Raw genomic sequence first — 27,998 nt, 5'->3', positions numbered from 1 at the left:
TGGAAGGAAAAAGTGTTCAACAGGAATAACTACAGTTTTGAGAAAATTATAACGCAAACCCCGTCTTAAAGTTAGAAGAACATTCAGTAATGTAGGGATTGGGGCTCAAAAGTTTTTTAAGAGTCACCTATCAGTGCTGATTTGATTTTCCAGTCAAACTTGCTGTCTGCACATTTAATTTTAATATTCTAAAAGGCTGGCGTAAAAAAAATTGCCATGGCCGTATATTAATATTCAAAGATATACAGATTGAATGCGATGCACCTGTAGGAGGACAGTCCGGCCCGCCCCAACTAATCGATAACCAATAAATAACTAAAACAACTAATCAATTACACAGCGAAATCACTAGAGCGCGCATGCGTCCCACCTCCGACCAGAGGCACCACCTGGCATCTCGTGACGTACATGAAAGCAAATCTGCTTTGGCCGCTGCGCGAGACAAGAAGATTATTAGTGCACGCGCTCAGGTGGAGGGGAGCACAAGAGAAAACCTGAAGGGGGGGTAAGCTCACTTTTTCTGGATGAAGTGCGCTGAAAGTGCCGTAGAAGACGCCCACTGTGCGCTTCCTTCTTGTGGGCTTCGAAGGTGAGAACTGGTCTCCTGTGTCGGGAGCTGCGTTCTTGGGACCAAACCCACTCCACGTTAGGAAGAAGGCTCGGCTGAGAAAAGTCATGGACAAAAGAAGAAAAATAAAGAGGAAGCCAGCGGCTGTGGGGAAATAGAAACACGGAAAAAGAAGAAGGGAGAAGTGTTGGCAGAGGAAAGACGAGCAGGATGGGGATGGATTTCAGTACTCTTCGGACTCTCATCAGCCGATATGTAAGTTTTTCTTTACCCTACACCTCCTTTTTCGCCTCCGTCTTCTCCGTCGACCTAACCGATGTGAAAACATGTAAACTATATCACTCGGCTGGTTTCAAATTCAGCAGAAACGGCTACTCGTGGATAAAGTTGCACTCAAGCGAGGGAGTGAAAACACGCGCTCCGACTCGTTAAACCGTGTCAGCACAGCTGTTTTGAACGGAGTGTTACGAATTTGTAGCTGCGGTGAAAATAAACCAGTAAACAAAAACAAAACCGTAGATTAGAGACGAAGCTGTGGATGCACCAATCAATCAGGACGGGATCGGAAGCGGCCAATTTTTTCCGTGATCGGCCAAAATTAAAATCCTGAAAAATCTGGTTTTGATTTCTTCTGTTCAATAAGTGCACTTAAATCCTGTTTTCGGTCTATTTATCCAGCAACCAAGCGCATGAACTTTGATGCACAAAAAATAAAATCAAAATACTAAAATGAATGTATTTGTTCTGTTAGATTTTAAACTCGTGTCTAAAAATGCAGTTTTTGAAAGAGTGCCAGAAGAAAACTGCTCAGAATTGTACAATCAGATTGTATCAATTTGTTAGACTATAAGTTTGCTTTAGTAATTCCCATTTCATCAAAGAACCTGGAGGACAGCTTTCTCTGTCTGCCACAGTGACCAGGGGGAAATAATCAATGCATTTTGAGTATTAAACAATCCAGTTCCATATTCTTGTTTATTTTTTTGCTATTGAACCGATTTAAAAAAAAAATTTATATAACAGCATGTTTACTGTAACTGTTATGAGGACACGTTGGAAGATAAAGCTTAGCATTTGTGCACTTGAGCACCGTTTTGTTTGTGGTTGAACAACTGAAAGGTGGAGTCCACGCCTCTCAGGTGTTCGTGTCAGAGCATGCAGGAGCTGCAGACCGACGGTTGTTATGACCCCCTCCCAGTAGAATTATGTAATCCAGTTGTTTCCTTCCTACCAGTCAAATCAATGAGCAGCAGTGGTTGCAGCCGGCCTTGCATGGATGGATGCAGGTTGCATTAGGCTCCAGTAATGCCTCTGACAGTAATCTAGAAAGAGCGAGCTCTACTGAAACATAGAGCAGGACTCCGTGCTCACCCAAGGCTTAGACACTGCCTCCCAACTGTTGCAGCTAGCTGATTAAATGAAATCCCTGCTGTGTGCAGATTGAAATGGAGCCAGACGCATGCAAAGTGGGGGTAGCGACTGATAGGATGTGGGATGCTGATTAGCTGTGTTGCTGTAATCGGTTCGACCAAAGAGGCTAGGGTGAAATAAAAGAGATTGCGCTGTTCAGGATAAAAAAAAAATCCTGAACGCCATTAGTCAGTACTGGGATTTCATGAGTGACCAGTCGAATGATGGTGTGACGAGGGCTCTTCTTGTTGTGTCTCATTGTAGCCATGTTTTTCTAATTGCTATATAAAACTTGCAGTCAAACTGGGCGAGGGCCAACGTGAGATTCTCACAGGATGATAAGCAGTCTGGAGTTTGACTTGGTTGTTTCCCACATCTGGAGAAGTAAAGGGCAATAAAACACAGTGTCTGCACATTATTAAAATGTTTTAAATTCATTAAAATAAAAGCAGGATGACCTTTAATATGCCTCTTATTGCGTTTTGTGAGTCGGTTAAGGTCACCGGTAACTAGCTGCTAACATACTCTTCCTAGTTAGCTAGCGTTTTTGCTAGCTAGCAATGAATCATGACATTCATTGCTAGCATTGAGTGGTCTTAAATTCCACTCGTTATGGTCCCACAAAGTCTTACATTTGAGTTGGTGAAACCCTGTAAATTATAAACACCTTGAAGACATCTTGGTGTGGACACGTTGAGTCTTGCGCAGCCACAGAGAGCAGGTGTGACTGATAAAACGCATCATTTCACAATAGAGGCGCAATAAACTGAAGCGAATGAGATGCATAATGCAAAAGAAATCACCCTGTTGAACTTTCAGTGTTAAAATTTAACCTAAGATGCATATGATTGTCAAGCATTTTAAAAAAAAAAGCTATAAAGCAAGTTCAGAACCTCAATCTGACAGTGGATTATGAAGAATGATGAAACAATGCTGTCCATTTGTTACTTTTTTATTTATTAGATCATTTTTATAGAATTAAGAGCATAAGACGATCCAAACCCACTGGTTATCATCTATACAGTTCCTCAGCGCTGTCTTCACGTGCTCCTAAAAGCCTCGTCTGATGCCGCCATCTCCGATTAGTTTAACAGCACTGGGTGTTATGTAAGCCGATAGCTCACTTTAAAAGTGTGACATGCCGACTTTGCAAAGTTTCGTGGTTGTCTCCTGCGTTCAGGCTGACGGAGAACTAAATGTGTTCACTGTAGCATGTAGAGCCTCTGCACTTATCCAGCCGCAACATGAAGCTGCGCTTTTTCAATACTCATGTCGGGTTTGTTTTTTTTTTTTTAGACTGAAAGTTTTCAAAGTGATTTATTTCCCCCCCCCTTTTATTCAAGCCGTTCATCCATTTTGCATGTCGTCTTCAGCAGAAAATGATGCAGCACTTTGAATAATCTTACAGATCAGAGGAAATGCATCTTTCTAAAAACTTAAATAATGTTATATGTAGTTAAAGTAATGGGACATTCGTAGCTGTAAATGTCCCATTTAATGCTCAACCAGGGAAACCCAATTTGGTTGCAAAATGTACAGTAGCAACAAAGGAATTGAATTGTTCTACACTTTTTTTTCTCTACCACACATTTTCCTTCCACTTAACTTTGACATTCTTGTGCACAGCAGCTGCTTTAGCACTGATCTTTTGTGGCTTACTCTCCGTGTTAACGACTCCAATGCACTTTATAAAGGAATCAGTGGTTTCTACGTCTCTCGGCTTCAGAGGTCACAGAATGCTGCTGCACGTCTTCTAACAGACGCACTGAAGTTCGACCACGTTTTCTCCCTTCCAGTCTCTGTGTGTATATTAGGATTAATTTTAGAATTAATTGTATTTGTTTTTAGTGCTTCATGGCTTTGCCCCACCCTGCCTGTCCGAGCTGCTGCATCCCTCCACTCCCTCAGGTCAGCTGATCAGCAGCTCCTGATCACGAAGCGTGAGCTCAGAGGAGACCGCGCTTTTGCCCCTAAATTACGGGATGACGTTCCCTTGGACATCAGACAGGCTTCTTCTCTTCTTTATCTTCTTTATCTTCTCTCTGACATTTGACATCATCTGAAATGTTAGCTTTTAAATTGTTTAGCTTTTTAACTTTGTTTTATTATTTTAATTCAAAGCTGTTTTAATTTTCTTAGGTACTTTTCACTAAAATTTTTGTTTATTATGTATCGACATATTTACACCATTCTCGTTATTGCTTTTTTACATATTGCTTGATAAAGGCTTAAAATCCTTAATTTTTTTTAATTTGGAGTTTTGACTTGAGATGTTTTTCAATACCAGTTTTCTATGATGTCTCTCCTGCCAGTTCCTATTTGCCCTTCTTTTTTTAATGGATTGCAATCCCAAAAAAAGCAGAATAGTTATTAATATTTAGTAGCTCTGGATCCAAAAGAAAAATCAACTTGTACACTGCAAAATCACAAAGTCTTCCCAAGTAATTTTAGTCTAATTTCTGGTGCAAATATCTTAGTGCACTTAAAATAAGACAAGACTAACTTACAAGTAACTTTTCAGCAAAATATACGTAAGTGCTTATTTTAAGTCAATAATTTCTTAATATTGATAAAGTACTAGCTCCATTATAAATTGGCTTACTCCTATATCTGGTTTCGAGTTGGAGCCAGTGTTAATGTTCCGCCATGTTGAGAAACTGAACCTCTCAATCATCAGCATATCAGTGCCAAGTTCAACAGGCTGCACGGAAATTGCTTTTAATACACGGAAAATATAAAAGAACTATTGTAAAGCAAGGTGTACACATGTAAGTCGTCTCTAACGCAACAGTAATTTATTTGCATTAGAGCGGCAATGATTTTCTGATTAATTCTGGCGAAAAGTACTTGGACATTTATTTCCATCTGTGCTCTCAGCTGCAGTTTCATCGTTGCCTGAATAAGCAAGAATGATTGCCTTGGATGTTGCATGAAGAGATCAATGGCCGTGACTGTGCAGGTTTAGTTCATGCGGTGGACATAAAACGACTGGCTTGTTAAAATCTCAGGGTTTCCAAAAACATTTTCCACCTTTTAATGTGACATTAAACCTGCTCAGGTCATTTAAAATCAAACTGGGATTGTTTAGGGGAAAATTAGAAATATAAAACGTTTAAATAGACTGTGATGTTGAGAGTCCCAAATATAATGTGAGAAGATGTCTTCTGATGTGAATCCAGAAGTTTTTTTGCTGCAGAAACGGGAAAGTGGAGCTTGGTGGTGGGTAGCATCATGGTTCGACTTTAAAACTTGGGTTCTGTGTTTCAAATACGAGTTAACCACTAGTTTTATCGGCCCGTGCAACAACGAGCCAGAGCATCCACTAGCTTCACCTTAAACAAGATTAAAGTTCTGGATTGGCCCGGCCAGAGTCCAGACCTGAATCCAATTAAAAATCGGTGGGGTGATCTGAAGAGGCCTGTGCTCAGGACAAGCTCACCATCTGACAGATCTGGACACTCCTTTACCAAATGATTGATCATCAATATTGGGTATTAACTTAAAACGAGCTCTTGTATCTTGCTGAAACGTTGCATGTAAGTTAGTTTTGTCTGATTATTTGCACTAGAAATTAGACAAAAAAATACTTAGTAAGATTTTTTTTTTTGCAGTGTGCAGACCAAACAAGTATCAGGTCATCTGAGCGACTTTCCAAATAAATTAATGAACTCAAACAGGATTTCTCTTCCCTCTGGCTTCCTGCCTTCAACTCGTGGATTAAAGGGTTACTGGTGGGCAGTAGGTCCTCATCCACTTAATCCAGTTTCCAACACTTCTTTGAGGTCTGTTTCTTCTGCTCTACTTTGTTTTGTAATTGTTACTTTGGCTAGCACCTAGAGTTAAGCTAATCGGCACACATGTGAGGCATAATGAAATGCTTTAGGGAGGAAAAAAAATAGTACCATGAGGCGATATTACTGGGAGTAAAGTAGTTGTTACTGGTTGCTGGAAAGCAGGGAGGTGGAATAGCATTTAGGTGACGCAGAGGGCAGAGGATCGCATGAATTCCTTGGCTCTGTCTCATTTTCAATAATTCATGGGCGAACTGGTGCACAATGCAGACGGATGTTTGTGCAGCCTGTTATTGAGTCATGTACAGCTCAGTGTAGCATTCAGGAAACACCGGGGGTTGCTTGAGGGGATCCCAGAGAAGGACAAGAAGGTTGTAATTGACATGTACCGTCCTTGTGCTTCTGATGTAAATATGGAAAGACTTTATTTGTGTTCAACTGGCCACTAACAGGAGTCCTGAGCATTGACTTATAGAAAAAGAAGATCCAGTTTCCAGGAATTCCTTTTTAACCAGTTTTAGGGTGAGCTTTTTGCAAATTTGACATACATTTGTTGTACATTTCCAGCAAAAATACAATTATTTTCCTTTTACTTTTTTGCTAAAGTTGATACACATCGAACCAAAACATCTAAGCATGTGCCAAGGCTGCTCAAACTCTCCTGAAGAGGATTATGAAACAAGATAGACTTAAGGTCTTGATAGCTTTGCCAACGTTGGACTTCTGCTACTTTGAAGGGCAGCCATGTATCTGAGACCTTTTAAAGTGGCTTTTAAGTCGCGCTTCATGTATGCCAGCATCAGCAGGTTTCCTCTCAGCCTCATGCTAATCATTAAACACCTGCTTATCCATTCTGTCTACAATCCACAAAGTGCAGTGGAGTTGGCCTCTTTGCCTAAAGGATTTATAGACTCTCGCTAAGCCATTGGGGTCCTGGGATTGTTTCACTGCCTGACTGGGTTTTGCTCGCCTCCCACATGAGCTCATGGGAAAAAACTTGACTTGTTGAGGCTCATTAATATTTTACAATCTGTAAGATGACCAAAATATATTGAATATCACTTGGTTATAACTTGATAAAGAGAGATTCAGTGCTTTGCTGTTGGATCTAAGGATAATTTCCCTCACTTTTCAGCTACTTTAGCCTCATAAAAAGTTCTACATTATTCAACTAACCTGCAAACATGAAGTATCATACACATATTAATTTACATATTTTCATTTTTTAACAAAACATCAAGAAACTACAGCTTTTAAAGTAAAGTACTTTCACCTGAGTTGCTTGTGTTTTTGTGATTAGGCACTCCTAGCTAAAAAGTTATTTGTGTTAACATGGCACTGATGATAAACATTAGTTCTGCTAACACTAAAGTGATACACCTACATGGTATTTAGCAGAACCTTATGCTAAATGATGAATTAACTTCTGTTATTACAAACTATATTGCCCTCAACAGGGTCAAATTAGTTGCTGCACACCAACCTGCAGTGGTGCTTCAGAAAGTGATTGTTTGGAACATTTAAACAGTTTGACTGGAAACTGTAGCTCATGAACAGTGTAAACCCCATTAAAGGCTGGTGTTGGAGTCTGTAACAGTACAGCCCACTAGACAAGAGACAGATGATGGATAGCCCTGAGTTAATGGTGCATAAAGGCCTCTATCTAAAGAGAGAGACCAGTAGAATAGATGGAGGTGGAGAGAGAACTGTTTTTGAACTTGGCTCATCATTTCAGCATTGCTCCTAGTTTGTAGGAAAAGTGCTGATGGATGCACGTATGCATTAATGTTCACAGTATAAGGAAATGATGGCAAGTATGCTGTTTCCAAATCCTGATGATGCAGAAGACATTTACCTCCTTGCTGCTGCTTCTGTTATCCCTGGCCTCTGATAGGTTTGATTGTGGCATTAGCAAATGAACATTAGATGGGATTACGCATTATTTTGTTACAGTAATTCTGGCAATTGTTTGCGTTTCCTTCCAAAAACCCTGCTCTGAAGCTGAACATCATTGGTAATGTGTTTAATACAGGGCAGCAAAGTGCATGCGCTAGGAATAGGAGGTATTGCATTGAACTTTCAGAGTACTCAAGTGGATTCCCCTAAACATTGATTATTCCGTAACATTATCAATGCACTTTGGCAGCCACCATGATATATAGACGACTGTGATCCTTGCTAACGCTGTTTGGCTTTCAGTCCGGCAGAAAACTGAGGCACACAGGGAGAAATTACACAGACTGGATTTCAAATTAATGCGGTTTTAACTGAAGAAACTGTTAGTCTGCTTTGATCCATTACATTAAACAACTATAATATACATACACTATACAATAACCAGCCTCATCATCTTGTAAGATGTAATTTATGTATCACTTTTCAAGGCACGCATAATAAAGTTCTGTACAAAAAAAGGGAAAATCTTCAAAAGAAAAAGCTCCCAGAGACATGACGTAAGTAATGAGACCAAACTCGCATAAACATTTATCTTTTAGTGCTGCATTACTCAAAGGCCCAAATCACAAACCAAATCGTTTTTAGGTGCCACGTGTAGCATTTTAGCATAAATAAATAATCACCGCATGAATATTTGAGCATGATTGCCATAGACGGAAGAGGCTGCCACTAAATTTGCAACCTAGTCGTTGGTTGTTTTCTTTTTTTTTTTTCCCGTCTTCACTCCTCATGTACAAAACTGAGCTTCAGCACTAAGGGAGACAGAATTGGCAATCAAATGCAATCTATTAAAACCATAATAGCTCAATTTTAATGTAGTCTGCCATCTGCCATAATTATTGAACTGTTTTACATAAGGCTTTTTTTTTTTTTTTTAAAGCTAAACTTCTACTGCTGTAACTTTTCTCTCGTGCCTTAAGTTGTCTTATTGATCTGCGTACAGTAAGTGGCATCAGCGTCTCGAAAAGCTGACCATAGACTGCTGGTGCACTCAGAAGACTGGACCGCTTCCAGTTTTATTTGCTGTTTTGTAGAGAACAAAATTAGCTGTACAAGTTTATACTTTTCTGTTCTGTTTTTTTTTTTAAATTTTTTACCAACACTCGTACTACTGGCTTCAATAACTTGCATTTATTTTAACTTGTGTTGAAAACTGACTCCTTCTGATTTTTAATCATCTGGGTTACATTTCTAAAGGATCAGGGTACTTTTATGACTTTAGCACAAAACTTAATTTGCTGTAAAACATTTATTTTAAATGAAAAATCAACCCAACTAGTACAAAAAACCAATATAAACAATCTATAACATTAACATTAATTCTTACTTTTACAACTAGTTTATTGTCTTGGATTGGTTGGAAACTAAGATACAATGTTTTTCCAGTGAAGGAACACGCCATGCATGGCTCTCTCAGATTGTTAAGGAGTTAAGAAGACTCGCTGTTTTTAGTCATAGTAAAAGTTGTTTTAATAGGTGTGAGAAGTTATTCAATAGGAAGTTGTGCTTTCTGTGTTGAGACATGTTTGCAGCTCATCCAGGCTGCAAGAGATTTGTGACACTTTGTTTTATCCTCTTAAAACTTCAATAATGGTCTGGTGTGTCCCGTGACGGGACAAATGCTTTAATTTCGTCTTTTATTTTAAGAATAATAAAACTTGGTGTGACATGTCTGCTCCTCCTGATGGAAACGATTAGCTGGTCACTCCATATATAACTTTATAACTAGTCATGCTATGAATATTAGTTGCAGTTTTTGTATCTGTGTTTTATTTAAATAAAACCAAGAAAATGCCGATAGGCAACATTTATCAAGCTGTAAGTATAATGGTGACTTTTAGTGACAGCATTGCTACATGTTTCCACTAATCTAAGCTGTAATTTTCAGGAATCTATCCCCATAGTACCTTCTCCATGTCAGGTGACCAGTCTCATGAGAACCACATTATGCTATTAGGTTCTCCCTCAACCCTTTAATCTGTGTTTTTTTTTCTTTCTTTCTTTCCCATGGAGATTTAATTCTCACAATGTGAAGAAATCTCATTTATTTATATATGTTAATTACATATTATGCTGCTAGAACATAGCACAGCCATTTATATATTTAAAGAGTTAAAACGAGATCAACAAAATGGACAGAATGTTTAAACATGCAAGAAAGGGTAAAGAAATATAACAAACCCCCCACAGTTCTGGTGTCTGTACACCAAGTGAGCAGAAACTGTTAATCTGATGTCCTCTGAGTAAACTGACGGTTGTATTTTTCTCCTTTCTCACTGCCTTCTTCTCTCAAACAATGAGAGTGAATGTATCTGTCTCTTTCTCTGCGACGTGAAAGGGCAGCAGGATTCATGGGGACAGGAGCAGAGAGCAGTGAGGAGAAACCGGACCCGACCAGAACCTAACTGGAGACAAATACATTTAATGCAAAGCCCCGAACTGGTGGCAAGACTTACAAAAAAACCCAAAAAAACACAAAAACATTTCTGTCGTTTTGTAATTTCAGAAAATAAGTGTTGGCACTATATTTAGCTTAGCACTATTCTAAACAAACAGCTTGACATTTACCAATTTAAATTCTCAAACTGGTTTATAGTAGAAAAGTAAAAAGTCTTTGCTGACATTTTTCCATCCATAGGAAAGGTTCAGTAGCCTGATATAACTTTCACTGTGTTTTGTTTTTTCCTTGGAGGATCAAGGTTAATTTTCTTCTTTGAGTAATGGAGTTATAGTTTATCTCTCCAGATTTAAAAAAATAGTTCCATGAAACGTTTTTACTGCAGCTTAAATGATTTTGAATTTTTTTGCAGGTCAGATGTTGGAAAAACATTCCTATCATTGGTTTGAACAATAGGTTAGGTATCTGAGTAACGGCATTTAAAACTGAAACAAAGAATCGATTCTCCATAAGGATTTGGCTTTATCTGTTGATTCTCCTATGATTGACTTTTAAAGACCGATGGAGAACAACGGGGGAGAAAGTTGGCTGAACTGGTAATCGGAGAGCAGTTAGGTAGAGATATTAAAAGGTCATGAAGATATGAGTAATGAGGCAGAGTGAGGCCTCGGTAAAAACAGGCCCTTCATAGCTGCGTTGGAGTTTGACAGAAACTAAAGGATTTGGTAAGAGCAGCAGAATGAAGAGACTGATGCAGGTATGCCTTTTCCTCAATATTTCTCTGTTTTATTACTTTCCATCCTCCTGAAGCTTCCTCTGCCGCTCTGCTGTCCTTATTTGGCAGCAGTAATCTGGACAACTAATAAAATCAGGTCTCTTATCAATATTTTAAACTTTTGACGTTCCTGGCAATAAGCATGTAATTGTTTACACAAGTAACACGTCTTAAGTAGAAATACAAGTCAGCTGCTCTTTAGATTTACTCTGGAAGTTGTGAGTCTGTATTTTATGTTGGATTTAAAAAATTTTTTACCAATTAGACATTCATGGATCATTGTAGAAATAGTCTTGACCTCCCAAGGCTATTTCAGCCAATTCAGTCACAACCGATGACTGCATAGCAGAACAAAACGAGGCGTGGAGCGCAACTCTGTTGGATTGAAATGGTATGATTGATATGTTGAGAACAAAACGGGTGTCAATCTTCCATCCGACCTCAAAGCAGAAACTTGCTAAACCAGGTGGCAGAGGTGCAAGGGTGTGATTTTGTGTTTATAACTATATAAGACAGGACATTTGGAAACAGAATAACGGCAAAGAGGACAGGGTATACGTCATAGGAAGAGATTAATTAAAATATAAGGTAAAAGATGGTATAATCTTGTTGAAATCTAATTATTAGATGGGGACTTTATGTAAAATTTGTTTGAGAAAAGGCAGCATTCCCAAAACTTTAACATGTATAAACTTTAATTTCGGGTGCATTAATTGGTGGGTGTATGTAATTTTTCCTCTCTTGTAAAAAAAAAAAAATTATTTGTTTTTTACCCAGGAATTATAGCAAACTAATTGCTAATAATTCTTGCCTTGGGTCATTCTAACAGGTGCTGTGCTTTTTTTATTTCATCAAAGTTTTACTGCATATGATCTTTGAGTCTTTCTTGTCTTTAGGATAATTCCTTCGTAGCAATTCATTCTTCACTAAATTCCTTTTGCTGCGACTCCAGTCCAATAATATAGGTCTGCTGAACAGTTCATCAAGAGAAACAAACGCTAAAAACTTGTGTTACAGGAACCATTTATTGCACAATTACTCTGACTAAAAGGTTCCAACTCGTGTATAATCAGAAGCCATTTCCTGTGCCTAATGACTGTTTTCACTTGCATACATCAGTTGTTTATCTAGACGAATCTTTTTCCTTATTTAGTTGAACTCATCCACATGCGGGTGCGTGCACACGTGTAAATGATTATCTGTAATGTAAATCCTGTAATCAAGCGACGTTAGGAAACGATACTATTTATAGAAGGAAAGTGTTCAGAAGTTGGTAAAAAAAAAGGCTGCAGATGAAGCTTCTGGGGGCATTTTAGGACTTTTCCTCTGATCTCATCAGAGTCTTGGAGGTAGCTTTGCATTACCACGGGAAGTGAACGTGCAGACACATGGAGATGAAATATGTGCTCACGAGATGTGCCGTTTAATAGTTCTGCCACCCTAAGGAAAACAGACGCCTGATGACCAGCAGGGCTGCGGGTTACTGCTATTGTCCAAGTGCCTTGGACGACCCAAACTGCAGGTTCGCTATAGCTGGATGAGTTAGCTTTATACAGGTGCAGCGTAATAAACATTAATAATTGAAAGGGTTTCTTACATCAGTGATTCGGCTTAAAAAGTGAAACTCTTACATTACACACAGTAACGTAGTTCAAGACCTTGCTTCTTCAATGTTGATGATTATCCCTAACGGCCAATGAAAACACAAAATTCAGTTTCTTATATTTGATTTTAAAGTGAGACCAGCGGTGAAACTTCAGTCAAATAATTTTGGTTTTGTTCCACAAGTTTCTCGCAATAATTCGCTTCAGTTCTGACCCGTTTCTCCAGACAGAACTGGTTTATGGGCTGCCATACTTGCACCATTTTACCAGCTCCGCCCACCAAACTTTAACTTTCTGGCTGATGTCGTGAGAGATGGCTCCAATATTTCCACAACATGCTTCTTTTTTCCTTCAAATGTAACAATAGTGATTTATTTCCATTTCTCCATTTTGTCAGAAGTGGTGTGTGCTTAATACATTAACATATGTGCGTAAAATGAAAAACGGTACTACTTAGATTTTCCCAAAATGTTGGAAGCCTTTCTATTAGTGCATTTAAACATCTGAATTTGAAATAACTACTGGTTATTCATTATTCTGGCATTTAGCAAATCAAATTTTTTTTTGTTAATGTTAACTGGCTAGAAATCGGAAAATTTTTGTCTGTTTTTAACGTCGAAAAGTAAGGAAAAATTACTCCCGTTCTTGAGTAAAAAATTACTTAATTCTTGAGTAAAGACAGTTTCTGCATGACTAAACAGTTGCTACATTAAACTACTTCCCTTGTAGTTTCTGCAATAATCTCTTGATGTCATCACTTCTGATTTTACAAGCATAATCAGGCGATCCAAGTGTTGAGAACTTCTCAGAATCACGCTTGTCATCACCAGAGCATTAGGCCAAGTCATATGGAACGTCACATGAGCGACAGCGGCACTCCCTTCAGAGAAGGCGAGTACGACCAGCAGGTTTATGGCTCTGTGACACCAGACGAATGGCTTCGCTTGTCCGCAGGAAACCCACAACAATCACTCTTCTGTTCAGCTCAGAGGAGCAAAGCCATGCATCTGTCTGCTCCCTGGCTCTTGTCGTGCATTATTTAGTGTAATATTAGAGCTTAGTCAATCTCTAATGAGTTCTTCAATTCTTTCTCGGTGAATATTTGCACTTTCTCATGATATGAAGATTACTATAAAAGCCTGAAAGGTATGTGAAAACGAGGTTCCTCTTGCTTCTTTTTGGCTTGTGCAACATGGTGTAGCAGGGATTCCTTTGTTTCAAATTGTAGATGTAAAGGCTACAATAGCATGTTGTAGTAATATTTTAATGCACTCATTTTGATCCTAATATCAAAAACAAAGCTATACCAAGTGTCCCGGACACATAGTAGGAAGAAAAAACCCCTCTTCTGACCCACATTGGTAATGGAAGCAGGTGAATGTCTATTTCAGTTCTTGTCATCTCGTGATGAATAATCTCGTGAGATTTTTCTGCCCTGCCATTTACCCTCGCATATTTCCTTGTTTTTAGTCTTCATTTTTCACTGTATGATTCATTTATTTTAACTTTCAGTTTCTATACAGGCAATAAAAGCTACATCACTGTACTTCCTTTGACTGAGTGTCAAGTTTAGACGATCTATGCTTTGAACTGGACCAACAACACTCGTACATTTTCGTGTATACTGAAGGCTAAGGATGAAAATGACAACATTTTGTAATTTTTTTGTAATTTAGTAATTTATTTCAGACAAACCTTTCACCGGCAGTGTAGAACAAACACAGAGTACATAATACATTTCTTGAAGACACATCACATCGGTGATTATGAGTCTGAAAAGAAGTATAACTTATATAATCATACCCCTTTTCCAGCTATAATTTATCACATTATTCTCAGTTTCCAAATACAATTTAAGAGAAATTGTATTTTCCTTTTTATTTCTTCTAAAACACCATCTTTCATTAGTCATTTGCCTTTGTTATAGAGTTAAAAAAACAAAACAAATGGATGTGATGTAATGTGACTAAGATTCATTAAACTCAAGTAAGATTGGTAAATCAGTCTCATCGTCTAAAAATCAGTTGGAAAGATTGAGGCTTAATCTTTCTATCACACAATCTTCACCATAAGAAAAAGAACCACTCAAAGATTTTCTATATTAAAAGAAGGTGCAGGAAAAACTGGGGTGTGATTTCTTCATATTATGAAAATTCCAGGACTCCGTATTCGAGGAATAATTGAATAATAAATCATTTAATAATCTTTGTTTTTTTGTGCACTACAATAAAAAATAACTCAAGGAAAAAAATTAAAAATGTTTTTATTCCTTTGGATGACCTGAAGTCAAGTTTGTTTAAAAAAAGGAAAAACTATCCTGTCTAAATTATCTTGTGGTTATCCATTTTGAGATCTTTTAAGTGGTAACCATCTTGGTTTCTTCCCCTACTTGTTGTCATTAGCCTCTTGTCCAGGCTAGTAGAGACTTGCAGGTGCAGTTTTATGGAAGCTGTGTTTCCCACACACTGCAAGCGATAGAAATGCAGAATCGCCACAGACTGATTAATACTAACATTTCTCTCATGTGATCAAGGCATTTTGAGTGTGCGGTATGTGAAAACATAAAATCCCGCAGACATATTGTCGAATAATTTGCTTATTTAGCTCATTTTCTCTGTACTCAGCCGTTTCTGTTGTTGATGTGGAGACTGAAGGTAACGTCATCTCACAGCCCGTTTTGTTCAGCCGCCAGGAAGGAGCGTCACTTATAAGCTGTTGCATTCAGGTCACCTACTTACTTGCAGTCATTTGCAGGAATATCCTTTTTGAGAGGATTCATGTGGGTTTGCCTTCGTTTGTTCTTCATCTGCATGCCTGGAGTTTAAGATCCAAGACTTGATGAAATAGTCCAGCTGTGAAGTTCAAAAGCCTTAGATGGCAAATCATAAGTCATGCTGTAAATATTTATGTCAGTGTACACACAAGAAGTGTATTTAAATAGAGATTAACCCTCAAGGTGCTGTAGGTTCAGTTTCCTGACTTGCTTGTATGCTGACATGTTGAAATAGAAAATCAACAAATGATTCAAAATTACGTTCCATAGATAAATCCTCATATAGGTCAGTCTGCAAACAGATGGGGGTTCAACTTTGTATTTAACAATCGACTGACTTGTAATGAACATCACTTTCAAGTCCCAACAACCTAACTTAGCTTTTTACAGAAAAGACCAATTTGCATTTTTGAAACCATTTCAAAATATGAACACTAAAGGAGCGCCACCTACTCTATTTGACCTGAGGCTGTTTTAAAACTGCATTTGCCAAACTATGTACTGTTTTTTTATCAGACCTCCTCCAATGCTTTTTTTAAAGCATATCTGCACTTGGTAAGAAACTTGTTGTTTATGTATAAAATACTGAAAGAAATGATTATGCATTAAAACTTGAATCCTGAATCTCAGACCAGCCCACGCCTCCTGTCACGGTTAAAGGCAGAACAGTGACTTTTCATAGGTGGATGATGGGGATTTATTATCTTATTCGGCCTGGCCTGTTGACCCGGGCGAGGCTGAACGAGACAGATGGGGAGCACAGCTGCTTTCTAATCTGTGGCTGAAGCAACAAAAACGCACTCCCAGGCTGCCACACGCAGATTGGGTGTCGCACGTAGAAAATATTCAACAAATCTTTAATGAAATGAAATTGGAGGCAATTTTTTTTTTTCTTTTCAAAATCATCAGCAGTGCATGTTTGACACACTCATGGCCGTGTTTTGACGCCTGTTTGTTTAGGAAAGACCTTGTTTTTTTTTCTGTTATCTTTTTAGCTATGTAGAATTTGAGAGCAAACTGTGGCATGCAAGCATCATCCTTGGACAGCCAAAGTAGATAAATGGTGCATAAATTAGATGTGTGTTTTAGTTTTTGTTGGGATTCTGCCTGTTGCAGTGGGAGATAAACCACATTAATCATCAGCTGAAACAAGAACGCGCTCATGTGAAGCCGCAGACAAACATGGGTTTGTGTGTTTTACTGTGATTTTTTTTTTTTCTTTTTTTTTCCAGTGTCCTCCAAATGTTATCAGGGCTTGGCAGGCGTCATGCAGAATTAGCTCTGGTGACGCGACCCCAATGTCAGTGTCACAAATGGTTTTCTGGGGCTTTTGCTTGTAGAGTAATTTGGAAAAAAAAAACCCTGTTTAATAAATAAAAAAAAAACAATAAATGCATCTATCCATCCTTTAATGCACCTACTTATTCTTTCCAGGGTCGCAGGGCAGTCACATACAGCATTGTAGATCAATTATATTCTTTATTCCCAATTTATTTTGAAAAATACAAATAAGAAAATAAAGACAAATGCAGATGGAAACTAGTAAAGTTCAGATTTTGTGTTGAACCCCTTAGATTTGACCCTTCACCTGCAACCTTTCCACCTTTCCAATTGTTCTGGAGGTCCCTTCGAAAATGTCAAACATAAAAGAAATCTATTAGAAATATATAACGTGTTTCTGTTTTGGCTATAGTGACAACTTGTTTTTTACGTTTTTTAGAAGAATTTGAATGATTTTTTCCCTATTTGAGTCTTCAAGGTGACATAACTATCACATTACTTCAAAATCGTCTCTGAGGGCAAAATAATTGTTTTACAACGACCTTTGTATCTTTTCCTGATGGAACTAGTTTGATTTGAAACATTCACAAAATAGAGCTTTCTTCTTTGTTGCTTTTTTTTTTACGAAGAAGCATTTTTCTGTAATGACAAAAGCATCAGCAGCCTTTTTTCTGCCTTGCAGCTTTAAAAACCTCCATTAACTATAGTTGATTTTATTTTTCGTGTACCTGAATCTGTTTCTCTTTGTTAGAGTTGTTGTGAGTGGATGGGTGGATCTGGGGGTGGTTAAACTTAAAAGTGGTCATTTTTTCAGAAAGCGTGGCGGTCGGTGTGAGTGGGCGGGTCCAACTCTTCCTGTTTGCTATGCGTTCCTGATCACAGCGGGGCTTCAGTTTTCTGGCTCTAATGCTTCCAGGTCCAGAGGGGACAGCGTGGGCTATTTGTGAAGAACTGGCACGCTCGCACTTTAAAATTGGACGGCTAAAATCTTAGTGATGCAATGAATAATTGATCTTTTGCCATTTTTCTTCATCTATGCCATTCTTTGCCATTTTTTAAATATTTGTGTCTATTTATGGGTATTGCATAACAAATATGGCTGTTGATTTCTTTAAAAATCTGATTTGATCATCAATCTGAGTCAATATTTAAGGAATACTTTCACTTAACCCTTATGCCAAACTTTTAGGGTGCGTTCACACTGCAGCCTGAAGTGACCCAATTCCAATTTTTTTTTTTTTTTGACGTAATGCGACCTCTATCCAATCTTTTCATGGCAGTGTGAACGGCACAGGTCAGATTCTTTTTCGAATGTGACCCATATCCGATGCGTATCAGATTCAAATGCGACCTAATGTTCAGGTCGCCTATTCTACACGCAAGCGGGAAGAATAACAACAACTATGACGGACTATGTGATGATTAAGTTGTTAATATGCTGCTCTAGCCGGACAACAACTTCAAATATGTAAGCTAAGCTCCACTGTTAGCCTCCATGTTTACTTCCGCAAACACTGAGCACTTTTTCTTTTTATGGCGGATGGCAGAACACTGACGCTATTGCGCATGCGGGACACTTTCAGGTCGTTTGCCCGTTCACACTGCAGAATGCATCCAGTTCGCAATTACTGGCAGTGTGAACGGCCCCTGCAAAAAAATCGGAATCGGGTCACTTCAGGCTGCAGTGTGAACGCACCCTTAGTAATTCAGCATTTCGGTTACTTTCTAAACTTAAAGTGATGACATGTTTAGCAATGTTGGTGGTACATTTAAAAAAATCAACATATACTGTTCTGATTTTACCTTTTTAAAGTTTTAGGGTTAAATCAATGGCAATAGCACTGTTCGGTGTGGGAACAAGATGCAGCTAAACACAGAATCCACACGTAATTGACAAGACAAACTAATGACAGGTAGTTTGTCTAAATATATCCAGGAGTTGGCAGGAGTAACTACAGAGGTAACTTTGCGTCTGACTCCTCTCATGCATGTTTGATGCTGCGGGGATGTTGGCCTCTGAGGGCTGATCCCTGATGGGCTGCCTCGGCTCTCCGCCACTGTAAGAAAAGATGCGGATGCAGAGTGAGGCGGACAGATGCAGAACCTCTGCGCTCTCCCCATCCTTCTCTCCGTACCGCACATGTTTCCCTCCCAACTATAAATACGCTCCTGAAATCCCCCACATCCTGAAACACAAAACGCCGCTAAAAGTTTATTATCGTGCTCCAGAATGGCTTAAAGTCTCCGGTTACACCTGAAGGCCGACGGGCTGAGACGGCTCTGGGTTACGAGTCCAGCTTTTATTTTGCAAAGACGCTCTTTTTTTTTTTTTTTATTTGATTAAATGCAGACGGGCTTTCATGTAAAAAGCTCAAATCCGGATGAAAGCGGAGCATAATCGATGTAGCAGGGATTGTCTTCGAGGCCGTCCAGGTTGTGGCGAGGGAGGGAGAGAGGGAGGTGAGAAAACCAATAAAGAGGCATCACTGGGAAAACTGGCAGCAGCAACAGACGCCTGCCGTTCTGCTCACTGCAGCAGCTGATGACGAATTAAAACCTGTTTTTGCTAACTTTAACCCTTAACAGTTATTTATTAGGATGCTATTAATATCAACATGATGCAAAATCCAGTTACTGGGATTTGAATCGTCTCAGATCAGTGATTGTTTTTGTTTTTAACTCAAATCTAAGAACAACCACCATTTTCGAGCAATAACAAATTAGTTAGCAGGATGTGTTTTGATTGAGATAAAGGTCACAAACAAACACTTAAATATGTATAATCTTGTAATTCCTTCATTTTCAGTCGGATTTAAATCTGCTGCTATGAAATAACCTGCAGCACATATGTTTTGGTTTGGTTTTCATTCTCTAGTCAAAGTTCTTCTAAAGCACATGCCTCAAGGTAGAAGGACATGCAAAAAGGATGTTGGGTGAAGCAGACGGAGCAGGCAGGTGGGAGAGGAAAGAGGGAACAGCAGCTCTGTGGGGGCGACTTAATTTGGCAAGCCGTTTGCTTTCATGTCCTCTTTTCACTGAAAGGAAGAGATCTGTCTATAAGATTGGACATGATACTGTTTTAAAATATGTTCATGGTGCAGCTGGATGCTGATAGAAACTAAATGACTAAATGTGACTTTTGCCACATTTAAACAAATACTTGTATTTTCTCATGTCATCTTTGTCTGATATTAAAATTTGTTTGGCGATTTGAAACAACAAGTGTGGGAAAAAAAAAAAGTAAGCATAAATCTGTTCATCTCCATCATTTAGTTTGCTCGTTAATTAGAGGTCACAGGATTTAAATAGGCTTCCAGTTCAAACTTGTTAGTGTTGTAGTTAACAGGTTAGTGTGTGTGTAATGTGTAAGATGAAGTGACAGCAAGAGAAAGTGCAAACTGGGCCATGCAGCCTCTTGACACTCAATCTCATTCAGTGGTCACAGATTACCGCCACCTTTTATCAGCCCCGTGTGATTGTCTTTGCACGCGTTCATCGTCAGGCTGTTTTTAACGAGGAATTAAAAATCTCCCCAGAGTTTGTTGGTTCAGGTTGCTGCAGGTGGCAGACTTTATCAAAACAAAAGTGGGGACTGACTGAAGGAAGAAAACAAGACGGGAAGAATTGAAGTTGAGCCAATTCCTTGATTAAGTGTGTCTCTCACTCAGTCTCGGATTAAATAAAGCTGTTATTCTAGTTTTCTTTTGCAAAAGCTTGAATTGAGACATAATTAATCAAGCTAAGATGGTACTGAAAACTGATATGAGGACATGATCATATAATGTTTTTCTTTGTTATTCAACACTATCCGCTAACGGCAAACATAACCTGATTTTCTACATGCTTTAAATAACATTCAAAAGAAATGTAACTCAGGTTTTCATGCATCCTGAGGTTTTGTTTCTATTGTTTTGGAATAGAAACCTCAGCATCACAGATCCTCCACCATACATAACAGTGGACATGGGATGTGTTTTCTTCTGTTTTTTTTTACATATTGGTAAAACATATTTGATATTCTTGTCAATAAAATCTCCAAAGTAAGATCTTTTTCGTCTTAAAAGTGCAGAAAAAACCTACTGATATAGTCTGGATGTTACTTGAGGCCTTTTGTCATTGACTGAATACGTGAAATTGATGTGGATAATTTTCCTTGTCGTATTGAAAAGGGAATCACAGCACCAGACCAATGGATGAAACTTTTCTCATTCTCTTAACCCGCTGTGAAAATGTGTGTGTGTGGGGTGGACACATTTCCTGCCACATTCCAGGCTGAGTCACATGCACATCCTTGTATCCTTGGCAACAAAAACTCTCATTCATTAGGAACAATTCGCTAACTCATTGTAGCCCTCTGTAAATGTCTGAGAAGCCCACTGGGGTCGATTTAGACTGAATAAATGGAACAGACACACTAAAAACAGGCATGTTTGTGTTGATGTTTGACGTTTGTTTATTTATTTTTTTGTCTTCTTCCTCCTGCAGTGTGCTGGGGAGGAGAACTGTGTGGACACCAGGACGGTTTATATCGGACATAAGGAGCCTCCTCCAGGAGCTGAGGCCTTCATTCAGCAGAGGTTTCCAGATAACAGAATAGTTTCCTCCAAGGTCGGTGAAAGCATAGACACAAAAACAACATGTCTCTCTTCAGCCTTCACTGTGTGGCTGATTTATACTTTGCAACAGAACACTGGATTAAAATGTTTCTGTAAAAGAAACGGCGTTTCACCGACTTTCTGACTGAAAGGAAAACACTTTGTCATGTTTCTTCTTTGTTGTTTTTGTTTCTGCTGATCAATTACTTGTTTGAATTGACATGCAAATTGAATATTTCACCTCTTGTGTTTCCAGTACACTTTTTGGAACTTCATCCCCAAGAACATGTTTGAGCAGTTCAGGAGAGTGGCCAACTTCTACTTTCTCATCATCTTTCTGGTTCAGGTAAGAATACATTTCATATTTTGTGAAACATCAGTGGTTTATATCTATATAGCACGTACCATTTCATTTTTTTTTTTTTTGTAACCGTCAAATATTTTAGTAATCGATTAATCGCTAACTGGAGTACAGACCAAAAAAATAAAAAATAAAAATTTGCTGAAAGAACAACAGATTAGATGTATTTCCTCATGAATTATACATTTTCACTGACAAATTTGCTCCTTAAATGTCAAATATTGCAATTTTTGGAATATTTTTCTGTCATTGCAAAGGTTGCCTAGTTTGTCAAGTTTAGTTCGTTTAGTATAGTGGTTCTCAACGTGGGCGGTACCGCCTCCCAGGGGGCGTGCAGGGGGCGCTGGCGGACATTTTTACAAAAGGGGGGCGCTGGGATGCCTTTGGGGGGCATTTAGTCGAAGGTAAACTTTACACCTTAAATGCCAACAATGCCAGTTTAGACTTTGAGCAACTTGGTAAAACTGTATTGTGTAACATTAAACCATGCTTGGCTGCAACTGTATCGATGGCAGCTCGTCTTCTATTCAGTGTTTGTTAGCTTCTGTTAGCTTTTTGGCGCAGCTCCGTTCTCCTGCTACTGGTAGCTAAAATTACGATACCCTCACTGTGTATCCCTCTGAAAAATGAACCAATTTAAATAAAGAAATAAAGAAATCCCTGCATGGATGATACCACGATAGAGAGCGTTCATTTTATAACGTTAACACCGGTGCTGTAAGTGATCCGGTATGAAACGGGGTGATGGAACAACATAGCACTTTTAAATTTCAATAATCAGAATGCAGAAATTGTTTCCGTTGTTTTAAAAGGTCTATGTCAGTCTGCCTTTTCCCCATCGTTGCGCTTCCCGACCGCCCTGCACCTTAGGGGCTTAAAAAAAAAAAAGAAAAAAAAAAGACGCGCACATTGCGCAAAACTCTGAAACGGGAGAAGCGGGACATAAAACTGAGCGACGAACTAGATGTGAATTATAGCATAAAAACAGAGAATCCGACGCTTAACAGTGAAAAATCATCACATGATGTGAAACACATGACGATTAGACGGAGCAGCAGGTGATGAGTAAAGATTACTGATGGTGAGCGACAATACATGATAAAATAAATGTAGCAACAGGAAAGAAACTAACGTAGACATAGCAATAAACCAAGAGAGGATAATACTAATCAAATGAAACTAAATGGAAATGAATGAAGAACAAAATGCAAGAATAAACTAAGAAACTAAAGTAAATACGGAGGAATAAACTGGTATGGCAAGACCTTTCAAGCAATTATTAATACAGAGAACTGTATGGCAAGAATAAACGGACACTATTTCCAGATAAAAGGTAAAATAATATTGATAAAGTGCCATGGGTTTCTTGAGGCCACATCTAGTACTGAGAATAAATATATCTTACAAACCATAGCAGTAAATAACTGATCACTTATTTATGTTTTTAATTAGATTTGATATATTTATTTCTTCAATATTATTTTTTATGTCAGTGTTAATGTCATGAGGCTGATGACACTTTGAATTTGACTCATTAGGATTTGATTAAGAACCAGATTTGTTCTTTGCAATTTCTGTCCAGTAAAACTATTAATCTATAATCAATAGACAGGTCTATATAAAGATTTAATCCATGTTTCTGTCTCATATTTGTATGGCATTAAAGGACCTGGAACTTTTGTTTTTCCACTGAAAGCTCTGGTTTGCACAATAAATGCCAAGTGGGTGAAGTTTTATGGATGATACTCTGATGTCCCATTCTCCTGAAGGCAGCACAGAGCTGCACTACCAGAAACTGACAAACACTGAAGAGAAGAAGAGTTATGATTAATGTAGTTACAGTTCTATCCATGTTTTAATGTTGCAGAGCTCAGTCGTTTTGCAAATAGTTAAAAGTTAAACTGGCATGTTGTACATCTTTTATCTGGTCAATTTGTGCAAGATTTAACAACTAGAAAATGGCACAAAATAAGAATATTTTCCCACTCTGACTGCTGTTAGACCTACAAATTTTAACTTGAATGTTCATTGCATTTTTCGTGGACACCTGAGAAAATAATTTCTATTCCATGACTTTTTTGTTCTCTGGGAAATTATTTTTGATGATAAATACATAAACAAGCATAAAAATCAAAACATCTACAATAGTGATAGTAATATTAATGATAAAATAATGGTCAGTGCAAAGTAGCCTGCAAATTCTTTGGTGGGGGGCGGTGAGGGACCTGGATAAAGGCTAGGGGGGCGCTGGCTCAAAAAAGGTTGAGAAACACTGGTTTAGTATTTTCCTACAAAGCTTAGTTTTCATTGAATTTCATACTCATTAGCATGCGATTATGTCTATGATCAAACTGGATAGTTGATGCTCAGCAGAGCTTCTTCGATTGTTATTTCCTGCAGCATCTGGATTAGTTTCTTGTCATTGAGAAAATAATCCAGCATATTCTTTCTTGAGGAAAATGTTTATTTTTTTATGTACAGCAGTCAGGCTGCAAGAGAAGTGAAAGAAATATTGATGTTTAACTCAAACAAAAGGTAATTTAAGCTATTCGTGGTAATAAAAGGGGGGAAAACATATTCGGCGTTTATGATTCAGATAGGACTTTGTTTTTAGCTTTGTGTAATTTAGTCTTTCACCATTATTTCGTCTTCGCGTTTGTGACCACAGCTAATCATCGACACTCCCACAAGTCCCGTCACCAGCGGGCTGCCGCTCTTCTTTGTCATCATTGTGACGGCCATTAAACAGGTGAGACCTGATTGTTCTGCTTCGCGCTTCCATATTAGCTTCGACTCCACACATCTGACACTCCTTCCTCTGTGTGTCCTGCAGGGCTATGAGGACTGGTTGAGACATAAAGCAGACAAAGCTGTCAACCAGTGTCTGGTCCAGGTGGTGCAGCACGGGAAAGTGAGCCGCAAACACAGTCGCAAGCTTACGGTGCGTGACTGTAATTCGCTCTGATCGTATTTATCTGTAAAACTTTAGCAGACGCTAACCAGAGCAAGGAAACTTCCTGGAATCGGTGGGTTAATGAGCTTCATCTTCTCTGTTCTTTCAGGTCGGAGATGTGGTGTACGTGAAGGAAGACGAGTCCTTTCCGTGCGATCTCATTCTTCTCTCCTCATCCCGAGATGACGGGACGTGTTACGTTACAACGGCCAGCCTGGACGGGGAAAGCAGCCACAAGGTGGGATTTATGCAAATGATATTTCATGTTTTTCACATTTAATCTGTTTCAGATTGCACAAAATAAACTTATGGTGAAATCAAAGCAAAATTATACACGGTTTCAAAATTTTTACAAAACTCCCACCCCCAAAAAACTTAAGTGCATGAAAGCATGAAAGTGTCTGCATTAGACACTTTCATGCTTCAAATTTGCACAGATTTGTCATATTTCTGGGTAGTTCAGACACAAAAAAGTAGCATTTGATCTTGGCTTCATACTTTCTCCTGCTTTGTTTTTACCACTTACACTCTTTCTGTTCTTCAGATGTAAACTTGGTCTTTTTTTCACAGACGTATCATGCAATACAAGACACCAAAGCTTACAAAACAGAGGAAGAGGTCAACTACATCCACGCCACCATAGACTGTGAACAGCCGCAGCCAGACCTGTACAAGTCAGTGCAACAGACACAGACGGACACGGTTTGAATTGACATCAGAAACATGTCTGACCTCATGTCTTTTCTGTTCTTTTCTGTCTAGATTTAGGGGCAATATCAACATTTACATGGGAAATGAGCCCGTGTCCAGGTACATACATGTCCGAACATAACAAGAAAACTGTCTCTAGTAAACATCTATAGGATTCAGTTTGTTTCTGTCCAATTTTTAGGACATTGTGAAACTAATTTTCATTTTATGAAGTTATTATGTGACTCTTTAAAATAAAATCTCTGCATCTGCAGGGTTCTAGATTTTTGCAGGTTTTGCATCAGAGTTCACTGTTAATTTGACCTGATTATAGTTTTTATATCCTTTGAATCATTGGTCCAAAGTTTAGTTTTAGTTTCATGAGATTATAACACATTCCAATGCAAGATTTTAGAGTGGTAGTGTAAAAATTTGTGGATTTATGAATGTAATTTATTTCCTTGGAGTAGTACTTTGTGTGACATTTTATTGTATTTGGATGCAGCAGAAAATTTGTGATTTTTTTAAATTTTTTTTTAGTTTCTTCATCTGGTTTTGTAATAATAGTTATTATTATTATTATTATTATTATTATTATTATTATTATTATTATTATTATTATTATTCTCTTTATTAATGACCAAAGCAACAACACTAAAAGAGTGTTTGTCCTCTGTAGATCTTTGGCGTCTCAAAATCTGCTGCTACGCGGAGCTACGCTTAAAAACACTGAATATATCTACGGTAACACACAAAACACACCAGAACCTTTATGTGTGATTTAGTGATTTGTGTGTTTTAAAACTACGTTCTTGCTGCATTAAGGTGTTGCTATCTACACTGGCATGGAAACCAAGATGGCTCTCAACTACCAGTCCAAATCTCAGAAGCGATCGGCGGTGGAAAAGTAAGCACTCCGTCCCCACCGTCTCCCAGTCCTTCATTTTTAATTTTAGAAACTGCCTTGTTTAGCTCCGTCTGATATTCTCCATCAAAGCTGCAGCCTGATCATCTTTTTTTCTCACACTTGATTAGATAATCGTCTAATTTTTTTTTCATACCCATCTGTTCACATCTCAAATCTTTTATTCACCGACTGCTGGTTAGTGAGTCTCAGTGGCTTGCTGCAGAGACTCAGTCTATTTCTTTCCATTTGCCACTGATGGAGTCTTCTGTCCAGATGGCTCGTAGGTGGATCTCATTTGCAGTTTGTTACTGTCGTTTGGCATTTGTCTTCCTTTTAACCAAAATTAACTCTGCTCGACATTGTGAATGTTTTTTGTTTGGCCAGTTCTTTATTGGCACCTGTCTGACTGGTTTTTCTGCTGTGGATTTCTCAGTTATTTGATTTAATAGCAGCATCTTTGTGGATAAATATGAATAAAATATTAATTGATTTAGCACAACTTGTTCTTCCTAAAACAAAACTTGCTGTTTTTAATCAGTAATGAATGCACATCAGTTTGTGAAACGGTGCAGATTGGAAAGTTTGTAAATTATTTTGTGCTTTTTTGTGATTTATTTGAGCTGCTTGTTTATCAGGGTGAGAGTATTGTGCAACAACTAACTTAAAAGAATTAAAAAAAAGAATTACCATAAATTGTAATTTATTAAACATTTGTGTAATATTGACATTTCTTTGACAATTTGAAATATGAATTTGACAAAAAAGTAAGGGAAATAAATGATGATTAAAATTAGAAAACTGGACGGTTCAGACTAAAATAACATTAATTTTTATAACGAATTCTCAGCAGCTGCTCGTTGTCTCCCCCTGCAGGTCAATGAACGCCTTCCTGGTGGTCTACCTGTGCATCCTCATCAGCAAAGCCGTCATCAACACGGCGCTGAAGTACGTGTGGCAAGCCGACCCCAACAGAGACGAGCCGTGGTACAACGGGAAGACGGAGAGCGAGAGGCAAAGACACGTTGTGAGCTTTCAGCTAACTTCCTCTAGACCCGACGGAACACATTCTTCATCATTTTAGTTTCTGAGGCTCCTCTTCGTCGCTTTCCTCTTCAGCTGATCAGGGCGTTCACAGACTTCTTGGCCTTTATGGTGCTGTTCAACTACATCATCCCCGTCTCCATGTACGTCACCGTGGAGATGCAGAAGTTCCTGGGGTCCTACTTCATCATGTGGGACGATGAGATGTTTGACGAGGAGCTGGGCGAGCGAGCCGTGGTCAACACGTCAGACCTGAACGAGGAGTTGGGTCAGGTAGAGATCCACCAGAGAAACCTCAGATGCTTTAAGTACAGGAAAGTAAAGATGCGGTAATCAACTCTGCTTTTTCCAGGTGGAGTACGTCTTCACAGACAAAACAGGGACTCTGACCGAGAACAACATGGAGTTCATAGAGTGCTGTGTGGACGGAAACGTTTACGTACCTCATATCATCTGTAATGGACAGGTAATAATAAAATGGTTATTATTTTATAAATTATTTCTCACAGAAAGTTTGCCAAATTATGTCGAATCCCTCTGATCTAAATAGACAAACATTTGCATTTATTTGTAGTTAAATTCAAGGGACCAAACTGTAAAATTTGTGGTTTTGTATCATCAGTGCTGATTAACCGTTTGTTTTGTTAAATTAATACTGATTAAAATGTGAACCTGATTAAATTTTGTTGCTCTAATATCTTGAGTTCATAAACACTTTGTACTCTGTAATTGGAAAAGTAAATCAGAAAAGAAAGATGAATCTTAAAAATAGTAACTTTCACTCGAATTTGTTGTTGCCAGGTGATGCCTGGTGCTGCTGGCATCGATATGATCGACACATCGCCAGGGCCTGAAGCCAGGGTGAGTGGATTTCCTCCCTGACAGTTTTAGGGTG

At 38.5% G+C, this 27,998-nt stretch overlaps 1 protein-coding gene across 11 annotated transcripts in view; it reads left to right on the top strand.

The window, feature by feature from the left end:
- The first annotated feature begins 384 nt into the window (after positions 1-384).
- Positions 385-27,998, top strand: part of atp11a (ATPase phospholipid transporting 11A) — a 43,222-nt gene continuing 15,608 nt past the window's right edge. For 9 of the 11 annotated variants that reach the window (XR_535314.2, XM_008426758.2, XM_008426765.2 and 6 more), the window contains exons 1-14: positions 386-823; positions 21,042-21,164; positions 21,408-21,497; positions 24,181-24,261; positions 24,346-24,453; positions 24,575-24,703; positions 25,036-25,139; positions 25,228-25,275; positions 25,835-25,899; positions 25,981-26,062; positions 26,936-27,086; positions 27,179-27,376; positions 27,456-27,569; positions 27,905-27,964. Coding sequence is in view for 10 of the 11 variants with exons in the window: in XM_008426758.2 (XP_008424980.2) it covers positions 779-823; positions 21,042-21,164; positions 21,408-21,497; positions 24,181-24,261; positions 24,346-24,453; positions 24,575-24,703; positions 25,036-25,139; positions 25,228-25,275; positions 25,835-25,899; positions 25,981-26,062; positions 26,936-27,086; positions 27,179-27,376; positions 27,456-27,569; positions 27,905-27,964 (1,398 nt within the window). In the remaining variant the exon portion in view is untranslated. Of the gene's footprint in view, positions 824-21,041; positions 21,165-21,407; positions 21,498-24,180; positions 24,262-24,345; positions 24,454-24,574; positions 24,704-25,035; positions 25,140-25,227; positions 25,276-25,834; positions 25,900-25,980; positions 26,063-26,935; positions 27,087-27,178; positions 27,377-27,455; positions 27,570-27,904; positions 27,965-27,998 lie in introns of all 11 variants that reach the window. The other 2 variants (XM_008426782.2, XM_008426773.2) reach the window with 1 other exon arrangement.

The sequence above is a fragment of the Poecilia reticulata genome, chromosome 2 (assembly GCF_904066995.2).
Source record: "Poecilia reticulata chromosome 2, P_reticulata-male-v2, whole genome shotgun sequence".
NCBI classification, from domain to species: Eukaryota; Metazoa; Chordata; class Actinopteri; order Cyprinodontiformes; family Poeciliidae; genus Poecilia; species Poecilia reticulata.
This window is presented reverse-complemented; position numbering and strand designations above follow the sequence as displayed.